At 49.4% G+C, this 25,823-nt stretch overlaps 3 protein-coding genes across 5 annotated transcripts in view; 2 read left to right on the forward strand and 1 right to left on the reverse strand.

Annotated features, from left to right (window-relative positions):
* The window catches only part of UBE2R2 (ubiquitin conjugating enzyme E2 R2), a 54,813-nt gene extending 46,425 nt beyond the window's left edge, over window positions 1-8,388 (forward strand). Inside the window, exons 4-5 of the mRNA XM_084304837.1 lie at window positions 4,208-4,342; window positions 5,618-8,388. Of these exons, the coding sequence (XP_084160963.1) occupies window positions 4,208-4,342; window positions 5,618-5,837 (355 nt within the window). The 3' untranslated portion in view covers window positions 5,838-8,388. The remainder of the gene's footprint in view (window positions 1-4,207; window positions 4,343-5,617) is intronic.
* Window positions 8,389-10,189: 1,801 nt separating this feature from the next.
* The window catches only part of UBAP2 (ubiquitin associated protein 2), a 117,572-nt gene continuing 101,938 nt past the window's right edge, over window positions 10,190-25,823 (reverse strand). For 2 of the 3 annotated variants that reach the window (XM_084305177.1, XM_084305176.1), the window contains exons 22-28: window positions 16,502-16,580; window positions 14,810-15,024; window positions 13,946-14,045; window positions 13,755-13,862; window positions 12,220-12,287; window positions 10,999-11,190; window positions 10,190-10,421 (exon numbers count right to left, since the gene is read on the reverse strand). In XM_084305177.1, coding sequence (XP_084161303.1) covers window positions 10,326-10,421; window positions 10,999-11,190; window positions 12,220-12,287; window positions 13,755-13,862; window positions 13,946-14,045; window positions 14,810-15,024; window positions 16,502-16,580 — 858 coding nt within the window. In that variant the 3' untranslated portion in view covers window positions 10,190-10,325. The remainder of the gene's footprint in view (window positions 10,422-10,998; window positions 11,191-12,219; window positions 12,288-13,754; window positions 13,863-13,945; window positions 14,046-14,809; window positions 15,025-16,501; window positions 16,581-25,823) is intronic. The other variant, XM_084305178.1, reaches the window with a different exon arrangement.
* On the forward strand, window positions 20,322-21,068 carry LOC311221641 (interferon-like; the record flags this gene model as incomplete). Its single annotated transcript, XM_084305741.1, has 1 exon — window positions 20,322-21,068. The coding sequence occupies one exon, from the start codon at window positions 20,322-20,324 to the stop codon at window positions 21,066-21,068; it is 747 nt and encodes a 248-aa protein (XP_084161867.1).

The raw sequence follows: 25,823 nt of genomic DNA on the forward strand, positions 1-25,823 counted from the left end.
GGCTGATATGTCCTTTTTTGAAACATCAGCTGGATTTCATTCTAATTTCAAGACGCTGCCAATAAAGAACTCACAAAACAAACATCAAATAGCAAATCACTGACCACTGACCTGTGCGGCATGAGTGACATAGGGAAGGGACCTTGAACTCAGGTACTTCTGTTCTAACTACTTAATGTGATTCATTATGCAAACAAAGTTAAAATAACTGACCTTATATTTTTAGCACATCATATAAAAATTATGTGTTTTTTTTCAGAATGATTTATTAGATATTGGTTCCTTAGTTTAAATCTCTTTTCCACTGGTAGATCCAGGGTGGATCCAGCCAGGGATCTCAATCCCTATGAGGGAATGTAGAGATATGAAGAGGGTAGTCTGATGGTTTCACTCTGCTTTTATCTAACTTGGCTTCATGAAATTAATTTGCAAAAAGCCTTTGTCAAAGCAAAGATCTAGCAAGGGGTGTTTATTGGATTCTTGACCCTTGGAATGGGATTGTAACACACTGCAAAGTGCTGAACTAGAACTAACGTGGCAGCAAACTAGGATTTGTAGCAGTCAGCAAATTATAACTGAAGCTCCCTCCTGGAGCATGCTACTTCAAGGTTAAAAAGGCTCAAGAGAAATGGTCCGAGTTGTGTGAAGTTATAAAAGTTGTGTGACGTTAAGGTGAGAGTTGAGAGTCTTACCTTAAAAGCTTAAGCTAAATGTTATCCAATCCATCTGTCCCAAGCAGAAGTGAGCATGAAGCTCTCTGAAGTTCTAGTCCAGTCTGGCTTTTATTTTTTTAATGAACTTAAATAGTATTTTAAGCTATGTACTGCTGAACTCTGTTGAGTTGTCCCTTTGCTCACATGGTTATTAACCATATCAAATGTATGAAAAAACAATATATCTCCTCCAGTTGTTAGGACTACATGTCAAGCAAGTTAAACAGAGTTTAGAAGCAGCTTAGGGCATTAATTACTTAGATCACATTCACATTCTGACTGTTTCATTGTACACAGCACTGAAAGCTTGATGTGAAATTCATCTTGCCAACTATGGTTGCTGCTTTTCCTTACCGCGATGCAGTTTTTGGTGCTTACTCTCCTGGAATGTTTTGGGCTTAGGGGTGATATCTGGGGAGAAAACATTCCTCGGATGCATTGGCAAGTGGCTACAAAGCTTGTCCTTAAATGTTAGCCCACTGCCAGCACCACCCATCGGGCTAAGTGTCTCATAGAAATGCTTCCTGCTGGGGTCCCATCTGGCTTTGCAAGGCTCCAGAGTTTGTCAGATTGGAGGCAGCGGGACTGACGGTGCATGAGGGGAGCATGGTTGTAACGAGCTGCATGTGTAACCTCTTCAGCTGCTGAATTTTGTAACTCCTGCTGAGTGTTGGCAATTTACTGCAGCTGACCATGGCTGAAGTGTCTGCAGGGTGGGATATCATTCAGCTTGGAGAGCACCTGTGCTTCCACCTCTAAAGGTGTCAAGCATCCTTCTTTTTATTTTTTTTTAACATGGACTTTCCTGTCACTCGGAGCACAATGAGTCAGCCACAAGTAAGTATGGCAAATATCCAGCAAGATGTGGAGGAATGGTCTGTGCTCCATGTGGCAGAGAATGCTGCTTATCCTTGTGTCCCCAGGGCCATAAAGCTGAGGAACTGGTGGCAGGTCTTAGGAGCTGAGGATCTTTGATCATTTTGGCTGTTGTTCTCCGTATCTCCCCTGGCTCCTTTGAGGTGTGCAATATTCAGCAGGTGCACTCAGCACAATGTTTGAGGTGCTGCTACATCCATACCTTGTGAGGAGAGGTGATGCCTGGCCTCACTGCTGCTTTCCTTCCTGAGGATGCTGACTTTTGTTGGCTCTTGCAGCTGCCAGCAGTGTATTGAGTTGGCTGACAGAAACTGTTCAGATCTAACATTTGACTTCAGCTATACTGATGGTAAACCTTTTCCTTGATATTGGAGAATAAAAATGTGCTAGGACAAATCTACACCTACCTCTAACAATGGCTTTGAGAAGCTATAATGTGGATAGCAGCTGCAATAAAAAAAAATACCTTTTCAGTATAAGGTATGTAACAGGATGCACTGGTTGAAGCTCCCAACCAGTCTGTGTGATGTCTGCTTGGGTTTAGATGCAATTCACCTGTTTCTGAACCTTCTGTTGATTCATGAAGAGAAAAAGGCACCTAGCAGAAGCTCAAGGAATCAGCCCTGTTGGCTTATCTCCTCTGATGATAAAGGGATCTGGAAGGTCTTGCTTTGTGAAGACAATGGCACTGTAAACACTGAAAGAAGTAGTGTGGCAGCTGCTAGGGAGTGGCTGACAAGGTAGCTGTTCCCAGAATGAGCAGGAAAGGATGCACAAAAGCACAAGGCAGGCTTAAATCCCTGCTCTTCATGCAAACAGCTTGAATATAGTGTGGCCTGGTTGAGAAACAGATCCCCAAGAACACTGCAGAAGGTCAGTCTGTACCCAGGATGGTGCAGTTTGCATCTGGTGCTGAGGGTGCTTTCAGTCCCCATGAGTCACTTGCCGGTGGCGTTGGGTCCCGTGCGCTGGGATCCCTTCTTGTTAGTGCACCTTGTGTACCCACAAGAGCAGGGTTTGAATCAAAGCAGTTTGCAGTTCCAGAGGTACCAAAACTCCCGGAGCTGATGTAACACCCTAGCTGGGGATGAGCAGCGCAGCCTCACTGCTCGTGGCCGCTGGCCTTGGTGGTGTGCTTAAGTGGCTTTTTACTGACTTTACAGTGTCCCAGGCTCCAGCAGAAATCTTCCTTTTCTCACTTTGTTTGAAGATGGGTAGAGCAGATGCTAAATCCGGCTACCAATTCCTGTCCTGGGCCTTCCCCAGGTTTTGCTCGCTCTAAGCAAAACCGCTGCAGCGCTGCTGGAGCTAACTTTTTGGCTTCGCAGCCTGGCTGGGAAGAATCAAAGGCCTTTGAATAAATCCTTGAGATGAAGTGGAAGATGGGCACTCTCCTGCCCATCATTCCAGTCTGGCCAGGCAGTTTTTTCCAGAGCTGTCATTCTCTTCCTACTGAATTATGTCCTTTGGAAAGCAAATCGTGGGAGGCTCTCCTGATAGCTGTGCTGAGCAGGCTGGCCAGACGTAAGCATTTCATTTCAAAACCTTTCAAGAAGCGAAGCATCCAAATGACCGAGCATTTCCTGGCACTGTATCCCAGTTAAGCGATCAGTTAGATGTGCTCAGCACACACTGCTCTGAGTGCGCCTCTAAATCAATGTGAGTGCAGAGGGGGCTGTAGGCTCCTTTAATCAGTTCTGCAGGGCAGTGGCTGTGTACAGCTGTATTCCAGGACCTATCACTCGCCTCTGGTCTTTCCTTCCAATTCCATTGAAAGCTTTTGCCAGCATTTTGCACCCCAGGAGGGTGCAGCTGTTGTGGTAGCTGAGGAGAGGTGACACCTGGCCACGGCTCCAACCTCTGCACTTGTTGGGTATCAGAGGGCCTTGGGTCGCTGCAGTCCCCTTTGCTCCCCAGCGGGACAGGCAGAGAGCCCGGCTTTCTGCTGGGGAGCAGTCTCACCAGGCGTGTTTCCAACCCTGCACCATCCCCAGGAGGCGTGGATGAGCTGAGTCGGTCTGAGCTGAGCTCTGCCAGCCACCGCCGCCACAGGGACGTGAGCAGCAGTGGTGGGCCAGGTGCCAGAGTGCTGCTGGCTCTGTGTTCCCTCCCCACACTTGTTCTCTCTTCTAGCTAGAACACAAGCTCACGTGTCAGGCAGCAAAGGAAAGGCCTCTGCAGGTCAGTCTGTGGGAACCCCTGGGCAAGGCAGCTGGAGCAATCTCTGCGCTGTGCTGAATCGGTGCAAAACCACTTCCAAGCCAGAAATGTCCCACAGCCCAGCCTGGGGAGGTGCTGGGACCACCTGAATATCTTTCTTTGTACTAAAGAGTTTCTCCCCTCTAGATTTTCTGGAGCACGTTGCTGTCTGTAGTCAGGTCCCTGAGGTTTGTACTTCCCCACACTGCCAGTCATGGACTGAAGTTCATAAATACCTGCTTTCACTCCAGATGTTGGTCGGTTGTGCTTAGCTTAGGTTTTGACTTTAAACAATGCATTCTGATGCTTTTCTGATGCCTCGCCTTAATAAAAAAAAAAAAAAAAAAAAAAAAGCTGTCAGCATCCAGGACCCATGAATGCTTTAGCCCTAACCCTGCTGTTGTGGTTACCTTTTTCAGGACTATCTTACTGAGTGTAATCTCTCTGCTTAATGAGCCCAACACATTCTCTCCTGCCAATGTGGATGCATCAGTCATGTTCAGGAAATGGAGGGACAGTAAAGGAAAAGACAAGGAGTATGCTGAAATCATAAGGTAAGTTCTGTTCTGTGTGAGGCTGTGCTACCAGCCTCCTGCTCCGAATCCTGCAAAACAGGCTGCTTGCAGAACTTGCTGAAACCAGCCTCTCACTCTGGTTGCTTCTTTAGAAATGAATCCTACAGATTTATTCCAAGTCCAGGTTTCTGGTCTCTAGATTTTTCAGCACAGAATTGGTGCAGACTTCTGGAGCAGAAGGGCCAGGCTGATATGTCTTTGAATTGTTCTTTTCTCAGACTAATCTGGCACGATGCTCTACAAAACCTATTGGCAGCTAGTAAATCCCACTTGAAGTCCCCACTTGCCTTTGAGCACTGCTTGCATTGCTTGGGATGTGATTCAAACTGACTGCATCCTACTAATTCCGTGCTTAATGCACTCATGAATCATAATCTTGTCCCTCCAATCTGAAGGAATATCAGCAGGATTTGGCAAGTGTTAGTAAAGCTTGGGGTCTGATTACCTGGGAGCACTGCTCAGTCTTGACGGTCCCTTGCTCAGAATCTCATGGTTCATCAGTTGCTATTGGAAGACGATATGAACTTGAGCCAGGGTGCCTTGGAACCACAAATGAGCAGCTTCCACCTCAGAGTGGCTGCTGTCACACTCGCTTGTCAAAAAAAAAAACCACAACAACTACATCTGCATTGACTCGGCTGGCTGGGCACGTGGAGCAGAGCCATGGGTGGAGCTGAGCAGGGTGGTTGCTGACCTGAGCTGGGCAAAGAGCCTTGCTGGAGGTTATCTTTGTCCCTGGCAGCTTGGCTGGCTTCAGCAGAGCTGGCCTTGCTCCAAAGCAGAGCAGGAGGCAGCTCGCAGCCCACCCTGGGGTGCTGCAGAGTGCTCGTGTCCCTTCGGCCCCAGGCAGCAGCGGGGTTACGGCTCTGCCTGCTCTCCTGGGGGCACTGAGCAGTGCCAGATGCTCAGGGCAATGCCAGCCTGGGGCATGCCGGGCTGGTCTTTGGTGGTGGTAGGTCGCTGTGGGAAATCCCTGAACAGCCCCTGTGCAGTTCACGTAACAAACCCTGCTCTGAGCCCTGGCAGGGCCCGGTGCAATAACCGACTTCGTATGTCACTGGCAGCATGGATGCCACAAACAACCTTGGAGTACTCCCAAACCTGGGGCTACGGGAACTAAATCTGTTGCTGGTGCTGCTTTGTGGTGCTTCAGCCAGACGCGGGCGGTGGCTGAAACAGCTCTCCAGGCTGCCGGGAGAGCAGGATTTGGGAGGCTGAGAGCCCCGGTCACACTGCTCTGTCGTCCTCCCGCAGGAAACAGGTTTTGGCTACCAAAGCCGAGGCAGAGAAGGATGGCGTGAAGGTCCCAACTACGCTGGCAGAATACTGCATCAAAACTAAAGTGCCTTCCAATGACAACAGTTCGGATTTGCTTTATGACGACTTGTACGATGACGACATTGACGACGAAGACGAGGAGGAGGAGGACGCCGACTGTTACGATGACGATGATTCTGGCAATGAGGAGTCGTGACCTGCTCCCTCTATGCCCCTGTACTGCCCTGCCGACTCAGGCCAGAAGGGAGCAGCGGTAACCTAGCAGCAGTCCAGCAAAAAAAGTGTGGGGGGGGGATCAAAAAACTTTTGTCTCCTGCTGTCTCCTGTTGTATGGATCTGTTTGCTCCTTTTTTATGGACCTCTTAGAGACCCTCCACAGAATGTCTGAATTCTTGCATTCTTAACCCTTTCATCACTGTATTATGATTTCTTTTTAAAAAAGAAACTCCCCTTTTCACTTCTCTACGAAACGCTCACAGCGAAACAGGTTTGCTCGCGTTTAGGTTCTTGAATTCAATACAGTCTTGCATTGAGATGTTTAATGTATTTAAAGCTGGAACAAACCCATTGGAAGCTGGGTTTTTGGGAGCTCAAGTGCTGCATTTACTGGGAAGAAAAAAAATCCACACAAAGCAAATTGCCAAGGTTTAGCTGCTCCATTTACAATAATAGCGTGTGTACATTCGTTTAGCCTTGTGGTGGTGGCTTTTCCTTTTTAAGGTGTGGGGCGGAGAGTGTAAAGCTACTGTGTGTTGAGCTTGATGGGATGTTACTGAAAGGTACAGTATTCCTTTTCAGCCTGCTCAAGTTAGGAAATAGCTGGCCCCTGGAGCCTCAGCGGGCACAATCAGCTTTGTCTCTGAAAAAGGCTTGTGATATGAACCCTAAAATAAACACGTAACACTTCACGTCTGTGCAACTGAGCCCTGGGTTGCTATTTATTTTTTTTTTTCAGGCTAAGTTGGGGTTGAAGCAGTTCAGGTTAGCTGTGCTGCTGAGAGCTGCTGACAGCTGCCCCTCTCCAGAGGGAGGGCGGACGTCTGTCCTGCTGCCCCTGTGGCCAGCTGCTGCGGCCAGCGCTCATCCCAAACTTGTCTTTGGTGTGGGGAAAGACTGATAGCCTCCTGCCCCAGTGCTTGCGAGCAGCCTGTGCTTCCTGTGTCCCCAGTCCAGTGCTAGCCTGAGCTTTTTTTCTCGTGCTTGTGTAGGTCAGGTGTGGGTAAGCTGTCCTGGTGCCTGCAGAGGCTGCTGTGGTTGTGGCAGTGGGCAGAGGGGAATTGGGGATGCACGGCTCTCCCCCCTGCCTCCCTGGGAGTCCCAGAAGTGCAGCAAAAATCCTCCAGGGTTTGCCAGGCTTCTCAGCAGCATGCTTCAGCTGGTGCACCTGCATGTTCTTGGTTGCTCTTGGCAGAGCTCGCAGCCCTCCCTCGCGGGCAGGGGCATCCTGCATGCTCTCTTCTGCAGAACTCTCTTCCTCAGCTCCCTGACCCCTTTGCAATGTGCTCTTCTTGTTTGGCTGTGGTGCAGTGGCCTGAATTCACCTTTAGGATGGGATCTCGAGCAGCAGCCAGCCCTGCCTTCGCCCCCTGAGCCCTGGGGCTGCCAGGAGCTGCTGGCCCTGCGGGGTGAGGCCCTCCCCTCCCGGCGGTACAGAGGAAGTCACCCTGATGAGAGCTGCTGGCTTGGGCACTTAATAGTGCCCCCACTTCGTGTATCTCAGGGGTTTTCATGGTACGGCACCAGCTGGAGGGAGGAAAAGGAGGCCTGGGGGCTGTGGGATTTGGGGATGTGGCCCCAGGGCAGGCTGAGAGCGAGCAGGGAGGGGAGGATGGCCACCAGCACCTGGGTGCCTCCAGGGTGGGCTCTGCTCCACGTCCCTCCCCGCTGGGGGGACAAAAGGCAGCCCCAGTGGTGGCTCCTCATCCCTTAGTGCTCCCTGGGTGTCCTGCTTGCGTGTTACTGGGGCAGTGGGACCTCTCCTGCCCCGTGCTGGGGGATACTTTAGTGAGGCCGCTGCTCGTCCTCCCCATCTCACTGACAGCACTGTGGTGGTCTGGGGGCTGCCCCCGGCCCCGGCTGCTTGCGTCTTGCAGGGAAGGCAGCCGGCGGTGTGGGACGGGGAGCGGTGTGGCCAGGGCCCTGCTGATGACCTGGTTTGAAATGAGGATACTGCATCTTTCAGGATCTCCCGTGTACTTTTGACCGTTTTCACTGTATACTCTCCAGTGACTTGTATTTTCAAGCTTGGTGTTGTAAGATGCGTTATCATGACTCTTCTGTTACCCTTTTCTAAAGACAAAAAAGACAAAAAAAAAAAAAAAAAAGGCGACCTATTTTGAGAGCTCCTACATTAACCAGACTAATTTCTCTTCCCCACTGCTCCTTGCAGTGTCATTGCTTGTTGACTTGCTGGTTTCCTTTTTCTGAGATACAAACTGAAGTTTGAGGTTTTTGAAACTATTTAAAAGATTGAGGAAAAAAAATGTTTACCTGATCTGTGTATTCTGGTTTTTCTTAACCCCCTCGCCACTCTCTCAGCCAATATTAGCGTTTACATTTGCAACTACAGCCTCCTTCAAATGCAGTTTTCAACCATTCTGAAACCAGCAGGGTACACTAGATTTCTTAGTAGTTTTCTTAGCTAATATCCCAGATGTTTTCCTTTTTTCTTCAGTATAATTTACCAGAAAGAATTAACTGATGCATTTTTTTTTGTGTTGTCTTCCCCTTCAGTAGTTATATTTTGTCTTTTCTGCACATCTGTCTACTAATAAAAAAAAAATGTGAAATGAAAATATCCCTGTACTGTTATGTCCCTGGTAATGGAGCTGTTTTATTTGCCTGGGTTGTTTGGAGTTATGAATAACAGCTCCTGAGCTGTTCTGTGATGGTCTCAAGTGTCATGGAGGGCTGTAGGGACAGAAAAACCAGTGCCACCCATGCAGTAATGATGTGAAGGAGGCAAGGCTGTGGAAGGTGGTGGGGATGAGCCCAGGCTGAGAGCAAGGCCACAGTCCCCAGGAGCATTTGCAGCAGCAGGCGGCAAGGGGGAGGCCGCTGTTGTAAAGCCCAGGGCAGGCAGAAAGCTTCCCATGCCGTTCTTGGCACGCTGCTAGCAGTACGTGAAGGGCTGGGTGTGCACACTGACTGCTTCCAATACAACAGGGTGCTGCAGGGCCTGGCAGCTGGCAGAAGTGTGGCTCTAAGGAAGGAAAAGTGGTTATCATAGGAAAAAGTGGTTTTTTTTTCCTTGTTTGTCTTCAACCATCACCAGGGCAGCAGTGCAAAAACACTCTGTGGCCAAATACAGCTTCGCAGTCACTGCCTGCGCTGCTGCCAGGAACCATACCAGGCGCTGAAGGACGAGCAGGGGGCAGGAGCTGTCCCTCGGGAGCCCTCAGCCCTGACCTTGCAGTGCTCGCACACGGCAGCAGCTCTGCCTCACGGGCAAAGCACAGGGCAAAGCTGTGCCCCCTCCTGACCCACCCCATGCCGCAGATCCCTCTCTCACCCACCCTTGCTGCGTTATTCAGTGCCTCCCGCTGTGAGCTTTGCTCCCTTCGCTGCAGGGGGAAAAGGACAGGCCGTAAAAGCAGAACTGCTCCTGGAGCCTTTGAAAATGCAGACAAACACCAGTGATATGCTCAGACCTTTATTACGTGGAGGAAGGGCTAAAAAGAAATGAAACTCCCAAAACATTCACCGCACTGGTGGAGGACGAGAAGAACCAGGAGTTGCCGCCGTGGTCTTGGTTTTAAAAAAAGGGGGGGGAGGGACAGGTGAAGTTTCTGTCCGTCAGCTCTGGCGATCCTGGGCAGGGTGGCTCAGGGCAAAAAGAGGTACGAGACACAGCTTATATTTTTATTTAAACCGCTACACAGTTGTTGTTTTTTTTGCCTCTAATGATGCAAAAGGAGGTTCCAGGGCACACTGAGCCATCCACAGTCTCTTCCTTGAGAAACAAAACCAAAACAAAAAAACCCTGTCTATTTTATTTATTATTTATTTAAAAATTGGAAAATAAAAAGGTGAGGCTGCAGCTCAGGGCCACACTGACCAAACTGCCCATGAGTTCATCTTCCACAGCAGGAGGGAGAGGGGGAGATGAAAGAAAGGGGAAGGCCCACAAAACATTATTTTTTCATTTTTTTTTCCTTTAAAGTAACAGCTATACTGGGGATGGGGGCAGAAATCAAACCATCAGGACATCTTGATTCTTTTTTGGGGGGGCTAGGCCTCCTTCTTTGCCTGAATTCAGAACTGCGTTAAGTAAATGGGCTCTAGCTCCGAAAAAAAATGACGCAGTTTGTCTTTGACAGAGTTATAAAGCCCATAGAGCTTAAAAAAGGAAGGATGCCCGGGTACAGATGGGAAATGAATAATTAGTTTTCCTACAAAGAAAATAAAACAGGCTGCAAGATGCAGAAAACCACATTTAGGCTCTATTACATTTACAAATACATACATAAATATATTACATACAACAGCAACTCAAAGAGGAAGCGGGCGAGTCACACAGAGGATGGCTGGCTGGCTGCAGTTCTCCCCGCACAGACGTTTGGCTGAGCAGTTACTTCTCCTAATAATTCCAGGAATGGGCTTCGGCTTTTCTGTTTTTCTTTATTTCTTTTTTTTTTTTTCCTCTCCTCTCCTTTCATTCTCTCCCCCCTCCCCGGTTTCGGATTTAGTTTGTCCAGTATGGAGAAGTGCCATAGGCGGTTTTGGTAGCCTGAGACTTTTGCTGCATGGTGCTGGGCTGGTTGCGCTGACCAGATCCACCCTAGAAATCAGAACAGGAAGAGACAGCAGTCAGCAGTGCATGCGTGCCCCCAGGGGTACATCATCTGGAGGGGAGCCCACAGACACAGCACAGTGGATCCACTTCTGCTGCGCCCCAACAACTCCGAGCCCCAACATCTCCACGGCTCGCATCCCAACAGCCACCACAACACAAAGCAGGAGCGCAGGCACACACCATTCATCCCACCCAGCCCTCAAGGTCCCAGCCAGGTGCCACCACCCCAATGCTGTCACCCCCTCACTGCAGAGGCTGATAGCTGAGGGCTGGAGTGGGAACACAAGGAGGTGACAGAGCTGGGAAGCAACAACACCAGCTGCCCCCCCCAAAAATGTTTCCTCTCCCTCAGCATCAGTGTCTCTGCACTGTAAAACCTCAAAGGCAGGAGGCCGCGAGGAGAACAGCAGGGCCGTGGGAAGTGGAGGAGCATTCTCAAGGTGAACGGAGACTGCAGCAGCCAAGGATGTCAAGCGTTCAGAGGCAGCAGTCATTGCCTATTTCTGGACTCCAAAGCAGAACGCTGCTTTTCCAGGGAACGTTTTGGCAGGGGCCGACTCACCTGCCCATCTTGCTGAAGATGGTGATGCAGCATCTGGGAATGAGGCTGCTGATGTGCAGGCAGGATGTGGAGAAAAGGGGCTGGAGCATAACCCGGGGCAGCACCAGGGTTCAGGGGCCCAGTAGATCCAAGAGCAGAGGGCAGGCTGAAAGGAGGCGGTGTGCCAGCATGGAATCCCTGCTTGTCAAACGTCTGCACGAGAGGCAACGGGGACAGTGTCAGAGGCCAGCAGGAGCAGCCCCACGGTGACCAAACAAGAACAAGAGTGGCCTGAACACAGATCCCTGCACCTCTCATCAGCCCCGTGAGCAAGCCAAGTCAGACCAAATACCTGGGGGCACTTCAGATTGAGTTCAACTCCTCACCCTCATTTCTGCACTAATGCCTGAGACTTTTTAATTTAATTTCTGTGGCTACTGTGTTCCTTTTTTCTTCCTCTAACCTCTTTTTGCTTAGTGGGACATAGGGTGGCAGCAGCTGCCTGAAATCAGTCCATCAGACCTCTCAGGGGTTCAGGCTGAATTGTTTGACCTACTCTAGGCACCCCAACAAAAATGCAGGAAGAAGCTGCACTAAGGTTTTGTTCCCCTCGACCAAAGCTCTGCCCCTAATATTACGCACATATTCAAGGGCTGGTGTCCTACTCCTGGGCACGGGGCACAGCCTGACACACGCTGGGTCTGACTGCCCTGACAGAGGGAGGATACAAGGATGGGGAAAGGAGCAGGCTGTCACCCCACTGCACAGCTCATCAAGTGCTTCCTGCCCTCCCTGGGAACTTGTACGCAGGGCAAGAGCCAGAGGTGGAGCAGAGTGGTGCTGGCACCCACGGGAGAGACCCTCAGGTACAGGGGTGGGCACTGCTGGCTGATGTCTCTGAGAAAAGCTAACATCCTCTTCACTCGTCTGCTTTGGTGGCAATTTTGACTGTGCTATCCTGTTTTACTTGCACCCACAGCACGCGTGAGGCAGCGTGTGACAGTGCAGGGAGCTCTGTGTCTGTGCCAGCACCTTTGGCCAGGCGTGGACACGGCAGAGGCAGCAGGACAGAGGGCGAGAGTCCTCTCCAGCAAGCAGAGCCAGCATAAGAAATGCCAAAGCCTGCCGACCCTGAGACCAAGCTGCCTGGGAACTGTCCCCAGCTGCCAGGGCTCTGGCAGAGTCCCACCAAGCCACCCATAAGCAGGGAGCCACCAGGGAGGAGGGTCCAGCGTTCCTCACCTGAGTCTTGTTATAGACTGAGCCACTGATATCAGGCACACCTGTGTTACTTGAGGTCACAGAAACACCTGGAAAACAAAAAAGTACTGACAATGAGAAAGCCAAGCAGCAACCAGCTCGAACCCTGCGCTTGCTTTGCTCCTGGTGCCTCAGTGGAGGCACCTGCAGCCACTGCCCCATGTGCCCTCCTGCTCGGTGCTCTCAGACCCACAGCACTCCAGCCAGGAGCAGGAGGAAGGGCTCAGCTCCCTGCTCCTCCTGCAGAGCAGGCAACCAGCCCACTGGGATAAATCACCCGTGTCCACTGTGCACAGATTATGGCTGGGATTCAAATGCACCTCATTGGGCAGCAGCTGGCTGCGCTGAACGCTTTAGGCTTGCAGAAAGCCAGCTTTCCCCCAGGATTAGGGATGCATTTGGCTCTATCACAGCATTCAAGAGCTTTCCAGTAGTGTGCTGAGCAATGAGCCTCAGCAGCTGCTACATGCTTGCGCCCTTGTCCTTTCGCATCATGCAGCAGGGTGAGGCCTGCACTGCTCCTCCGCCCCTGCAGAATTAGTATCACTGGCTCAGGCTGGCTTCCACCTGGATCAGCTGGTGCCACAAAAGGCCCAGAAACAGCCACTTACCAGCAAAGGCACTCTCAATTAGCCACTCATTTGTAGGCTTACAAGGACTGGATCTGAACACTTGGATCAGGTTAAAAGCAGTGGTTCCTTTGGCCACTGAATCAGGTGCCTGGACTCACTGGGTTTGCACTGCTCTAAGGCTGTACCCTTCCTAGTTGATTTTATCCTTCCCAGGAGATCTCTCCTTTTTCCAGGCCACAGAGGAGAGCATGATAAGCTCCTGGTTGAAGACTGACATCCTGACTTGTCCAGGGGGCGTTTCAAACACACAACAAATGCTTGGTATTTGCTTAAGCCCAAGGATGAGCTAGTTAGTGCTAAGCAGTTCGGTATACATTTCTCAGGTCTAACCAGCATGTGCAGAATAAAGCTTTCACATGAGCCGTATACATTCCTTAGCCTTCACAGTCACAGAGGAAACATTTCCAGGCACAAACCAACACAAGTTACAGAGCGTGGCGACAGCAGCTGCAACAACAGCCCTGAGACACATGAACTGCCCTGCTTGCTCTGAATGCACGGCTATCTCAGGGGCCTACCACTCAAAATCCAGTCAGCGTTTGGCAGAGGACCATTCCGGCAGTAGCGTCCCACTGCTTCAAGACCCACTTACTCTTCACCCAAGCCAACTCTGGCAGGGAAAACAGCTCACTACTTCTCCCACGTGTAATCGAGGACAAAACTGTACATCAGCCACACAAACCCTTACGCGATGTTCAGCCGTTAGGTTTAGAGGGAACACTTGGGCCATTAAAAAAAGCATTTTGTATACGGGAGATGGAGAAACAGCTTGGATCTTGACCCTGTTTACAGCTGGCTGCTGTGTTGACTGCACAGCACTGGCAATGCTGGGAGTTTGCCCTGCTGAATCCCTCTCAGGAGTAAACCTCAAGTCTCATGTGTTACCTTTCCCAGGTCCAGTGCCAGCAGATTTGTTTTGTGCTTGAGATGACCCACTGTAGCCTCCTTTGCTGTAATCTCCAGCTGCCGTTCCCTGCGTTAAGTCATCATAGCCTGCCGGTGTGTACAAGACAAGGTGTTACAGTGTGCAAGCAGCTCTGCAGACACTCCAGTGAAAAGCACAGTGACGAGCATACCTGCTCCATAGCCGTGCTGCCCGTAGCCACTCGCCTGCTGGAAAGGAGTGGACGCAGTGTTCAGATTGACTCCGTGCTGCTTAGCAGATGCCGGAGGTACCTGGACAAAGGAGGATGGATAACAAAAGCCACTGTTAACCAGGGAGCAGCGCACAAAAAGCAAGGTCCCTCTGCCATCTAGTGGGGAAGGCACCTCCAGCTCACACGGGAAATAACGGAGCTGGGAGCACTGGGATCGCAGGGGAGGTGGCACTCGCAGCTCTGTGCAAGCCACAGGTTTCCTGCTAGAGCTGCCCTTTCATGTGGCCTTTTTTCCCACTGCAATGCAATCACATCTCAGGCTGCCTTTTTCTTTCATACTGACTGCAAAAAGCAAGTTCTTTGCCTTAAACCAAAACCAAGCAACCCCAGTGCTCTCCAGAATCAAACAAAACCAGCTCCTGCCTGAGGCTGTTTCATAAAACGTAGTCCCTACAGTGCCCTAAAACAGACTTATCTACCCTTCTGGCCAGGAGCATCACCCGTTCCCAAATAACATTCTGCTGAGACTACCAGTGCTGCTCTACAGCTTCTTGGGGTCACCTTGCCAACTCAGCTTTGGGTCTCCCTTTGACTCTGCAGAAGCTCCTAAGGGCTTTCAGGAACACTACAAATCCATGAGCTGCAGCCCATTTACAGTAACCTGTGCCCATGAGTTCTGGCCTTTCACATTTCCCTCTTGCAGAAGGGACAGCAGAGGTTATTTTCTCAGGCTTGCACAATGAGATCCTCTGCAGGATGGGGAAGACATAGGCCAGGTTTTGTGGAGAGAGCAAAATCAGAGGAGCACGAAGCAAGGGTTACAGTTGAAGCTGTCACACTTACAAACATGGTTGGCCCGTACTGGAATGCGCTGGGTACGCCTGGCACCCCAGCGTAGTAAGGGAGCCCAGTGTAGCTGTATCCCGGCGGCAGGGTCGGGTTGAGGAAGGGCTGCTGAGTCGTGTGGTGAGTCTGTGTCTGGTTCTGCTGCGGCTGGGCGAGCGTGGTAGCAGGAGCAGGGGAGGCGGAATCCCCACGGCCAAATTTTGTTACGTCACCTGGGAAGGAAAAGACTGATCAGGAAGGGATCCAAGCTTCTCCACAAGGATCCTCTGAGTACACACGAACTAACAAAGAGCACACCCTGCACTTGGAAGGCTGCGGGTTTTCATGACAACTCTCCTGGTCTCTATTCCTGAGGGCCACAGGGATATTGCTCATGGCACAGAGCTCTGTGCCACGGCTAATCCATTGACAGAATGGAGATGCCGATACTTACCCATCTCATGCACACCAAGCAGATTGATTACTATCAAACCATTGCAATAAAATATGCTAAAAGCAGAACTATGGTAATTAGCCAAAGTGCAAATGGTTGTTGGGTTAAAATGTGACTCTCCTGGAGGTTAAACTGATTAGCCAAGCTTCATGGGCTGAGAGCAAGTTAAGATTTACAGGCAGTGATGGGCATATTTTTGTCAATGTCTGTTTATTTGTGAAGCATGACTAGTTAGATGTCCGGTTCCTCACACCACCAAAGTTCTGGAGACAGTAGCTGAAGGCCAGGAAAGCAAGGCTTGCATCGTGGACCACCTTATTGAAGAAGTAGGAAGGGAAATTGGTTATTAACCCAAAATCAGCCTCCCAAGAGAAGTGACTATGAAGCAGAAAACTCCAAAACACTTGCATTTTTCTGGCAGCCTACAGAGCAGCTTGTTCATATGTGTTTGTTTGTTTTTTTAATTTTTTATTTTAAAGGAGGTAACACATCACATCTATCTCATTACTGACCAGTACTCCTCTTTGTCGGTTGCCAAGAGGAGTGACAACATTTGGTAACTGCATTATAGGGATCATAATTTATGGCTACAGTTTTAAGCTGTAATCAGATGGCAGTGGAAGAAAAGCTTTTGTTGAATATGTTGTATCGCATTACTGTCGTCTTTGCACATTGATAACTGAAGAACAAGAATGAGGAAGAGTTTCTTAGACCACGTGCTTTTTAGGAGCGAAGTCCATTAGACCTGAGGAGGGCGGGGGAAAACCTGCTAGAGGCAGCTCCTGGTGGGAACATACAAGTGCTAAAATAGCAATAACAAAACATGGGTTGCTGCTGAAGGGGCTCTAAAAGGGTCTTAAAAGGGTTTATTCCAGTGCCAAAAAGGAAAGCCAGCCAGGTGAATTTCAAGGAAAAGACCAATTAAACTATCAGCTATCTTCTAAGCACCTGCATGTGCTTGGGAAAAGCACTACATGACACTAAGATTTACATTTTTAACAATTTTGCACTTGTTCTCAAAGACTATCCAGCTTAATCCCAGAAGAGGTCATATTCCCAATCAAAACCATGAATAAAAATTCATGTCAAAGTTGATAGGGAGAAGCTTGTTTTTATTTACTTATTTTCAGATTGGTGGATTTAAATTGCCTACAGAAGGGAAAAAAGACTGCTCTCTCTATCAGCAACAGCAGGATGACCTGCCTTTAGAAACCAACACATCTCACTTACCGTCCTCGTCTTTAAATAGCACTCACCTGAGTACGGGTTGTTAGCAAGGCTCCCATCTCTGCCTGTCAAGGTTGCAGGAGCAGGGAATGTAATTCCGTAGTAATCCTTAAACAGAGATGACATCATTTATTAACAGTTGTAACCATAACAGAGCTGAACAGCTCTTATACCTGATTTATAAAAACAAGAATTTTAAAAGCAAGGAACAACGGAAGCTAGTAAGGTCAGCTTCTGCCCAAGCTTCCAACAGAGCTCAAGATTTACCAGGATCCTCAATTTCAAACTAAACCTACTTTATGGACACTTAATATTGTCTGCAATCACTTTATGTTGGAATGGCAGCTTCTGCTTCGCCTGCTGATACATCTAAGGGTGTAGAAGAAGGTCAGTTCCCACTGAGCATCCACCTCTGCTCAAAGGATATGACTAAAAGCTCTTCTCACCCAACCCTCAGCTTAGAGCTGTCATCTTCCAGCAAGACTGCACCTGGAAGAACAACAGACCCTGCAGGGTGCCAGAGACTTGGAGTCAGGACAGGGCCATGAAAATAACGTGGATGTAGTCTAAAGGTCTTGTACCATGCCCTGTTCTCTAAAATAAAAAGCATTACCTAGAAAAAGGGAACAAACTTGAAAGAAAACTGGGGCAAAAGAGTTGCTACCTGATGACAGAGAAGATTATTTAAACTATGTCACAGAAGACCATATAGATCAGTTGACTGCAAAGTGTGGTGCCCAAGACAATCCAGTGGGGTGTATGAAGACTTTTTTTTGGTACCATTAATAACATGAAATAAAAAAATTAAGGGGCTGGGTGATCAACCCCTCACACCCTTCCCAAAGTGAGAGGGGTACATGATCAAAAGAGGTGGAGAATACTGCCTTAGACTATGTTCTTCTAGGTCTTCTACAGAAAGATGGTCCTTACCCTGTCAGCCTTGCACTCTGAGGTAACAGAACACACCAGCAAAAACAAAGCAACATTTCATTTTCTGTTGGGGTGAAGAAGTTGCCCTTCCCTCTCTGGGTGAGCTCCACCTGTGGGGCTGGTATTCCACCAAGCAGTTTTCCTCTTGATGTTCACTTACTCCTCACTATCCCGAGCTAGTTAATGCCTTCACCACTCCTTTCTCCATTTCCATACATGCTCCAACACTTGAAAAGTATCCTCCTCCTCCACACTCATCTCTGCAAATTCCCTGACACCTCAAATGCTTTCTCTGATTTAATTGCACCTTCCACCTTGCTGCAATTCTGCATCTCACTGCCCTGTTTTTTACACATCATACTCCATCACCCAACATGAAATAACCTGGCAAAGACTTAAGATTGTGGGGACTTTGTGTAACTCGAAACCATGCCGTATTTCATCATCCATCTCCATCATTTCATCATGGAGAGCTGCCAGGCAGAGAAGGACCTGGGAGTGATGGTTGATAGTCGGCTGAATATGAGCCAGCAGTGTGCTCAGCTGGCCAAGAAGGCCAACAGCATCCTGGCTTGTATCAGGAACAGTGTGACCAGCAGGGCTAGGGAGGTGATCGTCCCCCTGGACTCAGCTCTGGTGAGGCCACACCTCGAGTACTGTGTTCAGTTTTGGGCCCCTCGCTACAAGAAGGACATCGAGGTGCTTGAGCGGGTGCAGAGAAGGGCGACAAAGCTGGTGAGGGGCCTGGAGAACAAGTCCTACGAGGAGCGGCTGAGGGAGCTGGGCTTGTTCAGCCTGGAGAAGAGGAGGCTCAGGGGCGACCTTATCGCTCTCTACAGGTACCTCAAAGGAGGCGGTAGCGAGGTGGGGGTTGGTCTGTTCTCCCACGTGCCTGGTGACAGGACGAGGGGGAATGGGCTTAAGTTGAGCCAGGGGAGTTTTAGGTTGGATGTTAGGAAGAACTTCTTTACCGAAAGGGTTGTTAGACATTGGAACAGGCTGCCCAGGGAAGTGGTGGAGTCACCATCCCTGCAGGTCTTTAAAAGATGTTTAGATGTAGAGCTTAGGGATATGGTTTAGTGGGGACTGTTAGTGTTAGGTCAGAGGTTGGACTCGATGATCTTGAGGTCTCTTCCAACCTAGAAATTCTGTGTGTGATCCTTTCCTTCTCAAGTAATTTTGTCTTATCAACTCCAGCAGGAGTCTCTTAACAAAACACAATCATTTCCCTGTTGAAAGCTGTTGAAAGTCTTAGCAGATCAATAGCACTTCCTTCTCCTGCCAAGGAAAATGCCACAAATAACAGACATGCTAGCATTTTTCCCTATAAAAATTGCACAAAGTATAATCAAATTCACACAAGAAGACGGTCTAAGGGTTGCACTTATTCCCACTGCCTCATTGATGGAGGGAAGCGCAGCAGTCATCCTGTCAGGGCCACAAATGCCTATCCCACCCATGCATGCAGACATACACAGAAGTCATAGAAAAATGGGAGTAAAATCTAGTTACATTTGAAATTCATGCCCACCCCCAAAAAAAAATCAGAAAAGATGCTCTGTTCTTCAAACATAAGTATTTCCTGCACTACAGAATGCGCATGAAACAACACGCTCAAAATCAAAATGGAAGTATCAGGAATAGATTCAAACGGTGTGAAAGGACTGAAGAACAAGAAATGACCTGGCGTTACAGGTTTAAGCTTCACCAAGCAGCACACAAGGCAACACAGGCAGCAGCTGAGGATCAAGTCCCACCACCACCACCACTCAAGACCGCTACCACACAGGCAAGCTACAAGGCAGCAGCAGACAAGGTGACGTACCCAAATAACACCAAGCCAGAATTTACAGTACCAACATACACATGAAGAAATGGACTTGAATTTTTAAAAGTATGCCCAAAAAGAAAAAAACGAAAAAAAGGAAACCCCAATTCTGGTAGGATCAGTGCCTCTTGCTACCAGAAGCTGCCAGACCATGACAACTGCTCCTGGACCTCTGCCCACTTTCACTTTCTAGATGTGAACAGACTGGCACCTCAAACACCATCATTCCCACCTAGTCTGATAAAATTCTTAGTACAAAATCCTGTGTCAAATTCAAAACACAACATATAAAAAAATGGAAGAACCAGAATGAACAAATGAACAGCCAACAGCAAAACATTTCTGATATTCAGGCACTTATCCAGAAAGTTTCACACACTGAGAACAAACACTGGGGGGCATAGGATGGTCACAAGCATGGATATTCAACAAGATTTTTGCAAAAGGAAAACCTGTTTTACCAGCAAACCTTCTGTATCAACAAAGATGTTATAGAAAAAGCAGGAAAAAAAACTACTTGAAAACCTTTAAAAAAAAAAAAAAAAAAAACAACTATAAACAAAACAATGCAAATAAAGAGAAACGTACATAAACAGAAATACAAAGAGTATCAGAGCATTATATAAGCAAAATTGATTTGGGTAGGCAAGGAAACCTGAAAATAAAACCCAAGCAAAACAGTCCATGAAAACAAAAAAAGGGAACCCTAAAACACTTTTGCAGCACAGCTGCCTCAAAGGCCTCTGCCACAGCACTTTCATATCACCCAAACAGCCACACTGGCCCACAAACAGGCTGACCTGAAACCAGGGACCCCAACACCCCTACAGAAGCGCTGGGAAAAATGTGTGCTGCCCCCTGCCTGCTGAACGAGGGCACACCTCGCCTGGCTCCACAGTAGACAAGGAAAAAGGCAAACAGAAAGCAAAACTGAAAACGGAAACAGGGGAATTCTCTTTGGATGATGATGATGAAAGGAAAGATGCAGTGCTGCATAAAGCTCGAGGCACGGCAGCACCCTGACCATTACAAGCACCTGCACAACCACGGAGCCCCTACAGGCTCTTGCCCAGCACAACCCAAGAGCCACCATGCCTGGGCCATCAGCCCCACCACCACCAGCCATCTACAGCGCCCTCCTGGCCCTCCTGCTCCTCCTCACGCCTCCCGCCAACGCCTTCTCCTGCAACCCCCTGCGCCTCCACGACAGCGCCTTCACCTGGGACAGCCTCCAGCTCCTCCGCAAGATGGCTCCCAGCCCTACAGAGCCTTGCCTCCATCAACACGCATTTTTTCCCTTCCCGGACATCCTCCTGGACACCGACAACACAGAGCAAGCCGCACACACTGCCCTCCACCTCCTCCAACACCTCTTCAACATCCTCAGCAGTCCAAGCATCCCTGTGCACTGGCTCGATGCTGCACGCCACGACCTCCTCAACCAGCTCAACCACTACATCTACCACCTCGAGCGCTGCTTCCCAGCCGACGCCACGCGCCTCCACAGGCGAGGGCCCCGCAACCTTCACCTCAGCATCAACAAGTACTTCAGGAGCATCCAACACTTTCTCCAGAGCCACAACTACAGCCCCTGTGCGTGGGACCACGTCCGCCTCGAGGCTCACGCCTGCTTCCAGCGCCTGGACACGCTGATACGGCGGATGAAGAGCCAAGCATCTCCCAGCCTCTTCAGAAGCCATCTGCACCTTATGACTGTCCCCAGCCAACGCCAGTGGACGCCGAGCAAGAGGCACCAGCTGCAGCACAGACGGGGTCGGCTCAGCACTGCTCAGCCCTCCTCCAGCCACAAGCCCATGGTGTCAGGGAAACAGCCGTGACTGCGCTGAGGCCAGGCCTGGTCCTGGCTGCGGGACAGTGTATCCAGCCGTGTGGCGTGCACCATGGACACTTCACTGCTAGGGGAGGGGGAAGACACAGCTATGTCGCACACCCAGGGGACGGCCGTGAGGCGATGGGGATACATGAATTTATTACCCGTGGGGCTGTGTTGCCTATCTGGACTGCAGCCTCTCCTGATGGAAGGGGAAGGTGTCGATGGGCACTTTTTGCGGACTTGGACATGTCAATGACTATTTATTGCAGAACTTTATTTATCATGCCTTTGTTTATTTATCCCCCTTTTTTATTTATTCATCCTTATTTATTTGCACTTAGTATTTATTCACTCTTTTTCTGGAAATAAAGATTTTATATTTTATAAAAAAGACAAGAAGTGGTGGTCATCTTTCATAGGCGCCACAGGCAGAGTCGGGCTCCCTGAGGCCAGCAGAGCCTTGCTTCCTGCAGCCTGTCCCACTGACGGCCTCTGTCACTGGTTGAGGGCTCTGGGCTGCTAACTGCTACCACAGGCCTGTCGGGGAGCAGCGCCTCTCCCAAGCCCACCAAGCCCATGGGCAATCTCCCACCAACACCAGACCTAATGGTGCATGCCTGCCCTGGAAACATGGCGCCTGCATCACACACTCCTCGTCTGCCACCGCCCACCTGCTCCCTTCCCAGTCCTCTCCCACTGCCACGGTGTGAAAGCCACCTTCATGTTGTCGTGGTTCCGCTCGAGTGGGCAGCCGAGCTCCACCACAGCCGCTCTCTCACTCCCCCTCCTCAAAGAGGAATGGGGAGAAAACATGTAAAAAGGGCTCAAGGGTTGAGATAAGGACAAGAAAATCACGCAGTAATTATTGTAACGGGCAAAACAGACTCAGCATAAGAAGATAGTAAGATTTATTGCTCATTACTAACAAGCTAGAGAAGTGAGAAACAAAGGAAAGAAACCAAAAGCACCTTCCCCCCCCATCCACCCTCTTCCACCTCTTCCCCCCGAGCGGCGCAGGGGAACGGGGGAATGGGGGTTATGGTCAGTCTACAGCACTTCTTCTCTGCCGCTCCTTCTCGGTCACTCTCGTCCCTTGTGCTGTGGGGTCCCACCCACGGCATGCAGTCCTTGATGAACTGACCCAGCATGGGCTTCCCACAGGCAGCAGCTCTTCCAGAACTGCTCCAGATATGGGTCCGTACCACGGATCCATCCCTCAGGAGAAAACTGCTCCAACCTGGCTCCCCTACGGGCAGCAGCTCCTGCCAGGTCACCTGCTCCTGCGTGGGCTCCTCTCCACGGGCTACGGGTCCGGCCCGGTATCTGCTCCGGCAGGGGTCTTCCACAGGCGGCAGCCTCCGTCGGTGCAGGGCCACCTGCTCCACCGTGGTCTCCTCCACGGGCTGCAGCGTGGAACCCTGCTCCACCATGGGCTGCAGGGGCACAGCCTGCTTCACCATGGTCCTCACCACAGGCCGCAGGGGACTTCTGCTCTGGCGCCTGGAGCACCTCTCCCCCTCCTTCTACACTGACCTTGGCACCTGAAAGGCTGTTCCTCACTCCCTTCATTCTCCCAGCTGCTGTGTGGCGCAGCGTTTTTTCCCCTGTCTTAAATATGCTCTCACAGAGGCGCAAAACAACATCGCTTATTGGCTCAGCTCTGGAAAACAATGGGGCCCTTCCCAAACATGGGGCAGCTTCTAGATCTTTCTCACAGAAACCACCCCTATGGCCCCCTGCTACCAAAACCTTGCCACGTAAACCCACTACACATGTGCACCCCAAGACCAACACCCCATCATGACCAACCTTCTGGCGATGCCACGGGGCTGCCTGGGGCTAAAGAGGGAGGCAGGGACAAAGCGTACGTCACAGAGGAGAGGGGGGACTAAGCAAGGCCTGTGGAGGTCTGGGCAAAAAGCTGCACCTCAGCGCTAACCAACAACACACAGGAATATCAAAAAGACACACACACACAAAAAAAAAAAAAAAAAAAAAAAAAAAACACCAGATGCTCAGGAACTGCTCGTTGTTCTCCTACTGCCACCACGGTCTTGCACTTCTTCATCCCAACACAACCTTAGTAAGCAAACAGCAGCATCCTTCAACACCACCACCCGTGACAGTCCAACCCAGTCAGCACAGAACAGCACAGCATCCCACACACCACCAGCTGCTCCTTTACCTTGACCACCACCCCAAAAAACACTGCCCCAGCTGCTTTACCCCAACAAGTAAGCTAGGGCAAGAAAACAACAATGCCCGGTACCTCCAGGCTCCTCCTGGAGAGGGGAAAGAGGCCGTTCTCAATGCTGTCACACCACCTCCAACGTATCATTACTGCAAAGATACTGCTCTGGGCAAAAGCAAACAGAGATGTCGCTTGCAACTGAGAAGTGAAGGAACAAATGTACTCAGGCACACAGCACAAGCCCTCCCACAGCAGCCTCCAGCTCCCGGTCATACCATAATCCTCCTCATGTTACTCCTAATCCTGCAATCCCAGAAAGGGGGACCTGACTGACTCTGTCTTGTGAGGTAGCTGCAGAGAGCAACCCTCCTCTTAAGAACAAAACACGAGAGAAACGCGGGAAATTCACAAATGACTTTCAAACTTCCAAAACTGAAAGATAAGTATTATCTTTATCATTAATGTGATAAAATACCAAAAAAGGGATCAGGGAGGTCACAGAATGTCCATCCCTAGAGATGCTCAAAAGTTTCGTTCAATAACTCCCTCGGGAAACTGAGGGAAGCTACCCTCAGCATCTCAAAAGACTTATTCCAAAATACATCATACAAGAATTTCAAAACATGAAATGATGCACTGAGTCATTAAAAAACACGGAAACAGAGAAACAGAGAAGTTCCTACAGTACAAGATGATTACAAAGAAAATGTATTTACCAGGCAAGAAAACCTAAAATTGAAAAAATGCAATTGCTATTGATAAGACCTTTCTTTCACACAGCACACTGAGACACTTTTACTGAAAATTTGCTCAACTGACAAAAGCAGCAAAACTATACTGAAATATTCTTGCCTGACACTCCATCACTGAACACGAAAGACCTCAAAAGAGACTCTCAGGAAGTTTAAAAGTGTTCAAAGAGAAGAAAGGCAAAACAAAACACTGCAAGCACTCCATCAGTCAAACTCACTCAAACCTACAAACAAAAGCCACTACCTTCAGGACAAGCCATGCTCGAGAGCTCCAGAGATTCATAGAATCACAGAATCATTAAGGCTAGAAGAATTAAGGCTAGAAGAGACCTCCAAGATCATCTCTCTAACCAACCCCCTGTCCCCAACGTCACCCACTAAACCCTCACCCTAAGCATCACATCCAACCTTTCCTTAAACACCCCCAGGGACAGTGATGACACCACCTCCCTGGGAAACCCGGTTCAACACCTGACCACTATTTCAGAGAGGAAAAGTCTCAGAATTTCCAACCTAAACCTTCCCTGGCACAACTGGAGGCTATTCCCTCTTCCATCACTAGTTGTCTATGGGAAGAGGCCAACCTGCAGCTCCCCACAACTTCCTTTCAGGTAGCTATAGAGAGCCATAAGCTCTGCCCTGAGCCTCCTCTACTCGAGAAGAAACACCCCCAGTTCCCTCAGTCACTCCTCATTAACACTTGTGGTCCAGGCCCTTCACCAGCTTCGTAGCCCTTCTCTGGGCACGCTCCAGGGCCTTGATGTCTTTCTTGTAGTGAGGGCCCCAAAGCTAAACACAGTACTCTGTTCTGTTGAGGCTGCACCTCGAGTACAGGGGGATGATCACCTCCCTGGTCCTGCTGGCCATCCTACTCCTGACACAAGCCAGGATGCCATTGGTCTTCCTGGCTGCCTAGGCACGCTGCCAGTATCATTTTCAAAGTACTACAAAACGTAAAAAGCAATGACGAATTACTACCAAAAAAAGAGCCAAAAAACGAAACTCAAAGAAAAGCCACAAAAACTACCACCATTTCAAAAATGAAAAAAATAAACACTGTATATGGTTGGGAAACTTTACCGGAAATAAGACATACCACACAGGAAAAAAGGGAAGCCATAAAAAGTTCTCAGACAAAGCTCCCTGGACACCCTCTCCCCACCACTTTCACATCCCCCACACAAACACTAAGGACAGATTAACCACCACCTCGCAAAAAAAAAAAAAAAAAAAAAAAAAAAAAAAAAAAAAAAAAAAGCCAAGGACCTCCAAAACCTTTCGCAGGCTCAGGGGAAACTCACCAACACACTTCCCTACACACCATACCACCAACAACCTTTGTTCAGTCCACAGAAGACGAGACTGAGCGAAGGACTCACGGTAGCTGCAGCTTTCTCAGAAATCTCCTCTCAAACTAGCACCACAAAGCAATGGTTACACCAGACAACTCCCTTAGGTTCCATTGAAGAACCAAACTTCACAATACTTAAAAAAGACACAGAAACATCAACACATACAAGGGAATCCAGAGGAAACACATTAGTGGTACAAAGAAGGCAACCTAACACTATGGCATTGCAAAGCGAAAGAAGGCTTGTGCAGAAAGAGAAATTTCAGTGTAGCTATGATGCAAAGATGCTTGTTTAAAACAAAATGGAAACCAGAAATAGGAAACAAACACAACATCTGTGGCACACCTTTCCCCACAACTTTCTCAAAACCACTTTCACTTCCCCGCCTCCTAATACGCCAAAAAATATCCACCACAACACGAGCCAAGGACCTACAGCTTGCGCACCGCGCTCAGGGCCAAACC

The sequence above is a fragment of the Netta rufina genome, assembly GCF_964035555.1.
Source record: "Netta rufina genome assembly, chromosome: Z".
Taxonomy (NCBI): Eukaryota; Metazoa; Chordata; class Aves; order Anseriformes; family Anatidae; genus Netta; species Netta rufina.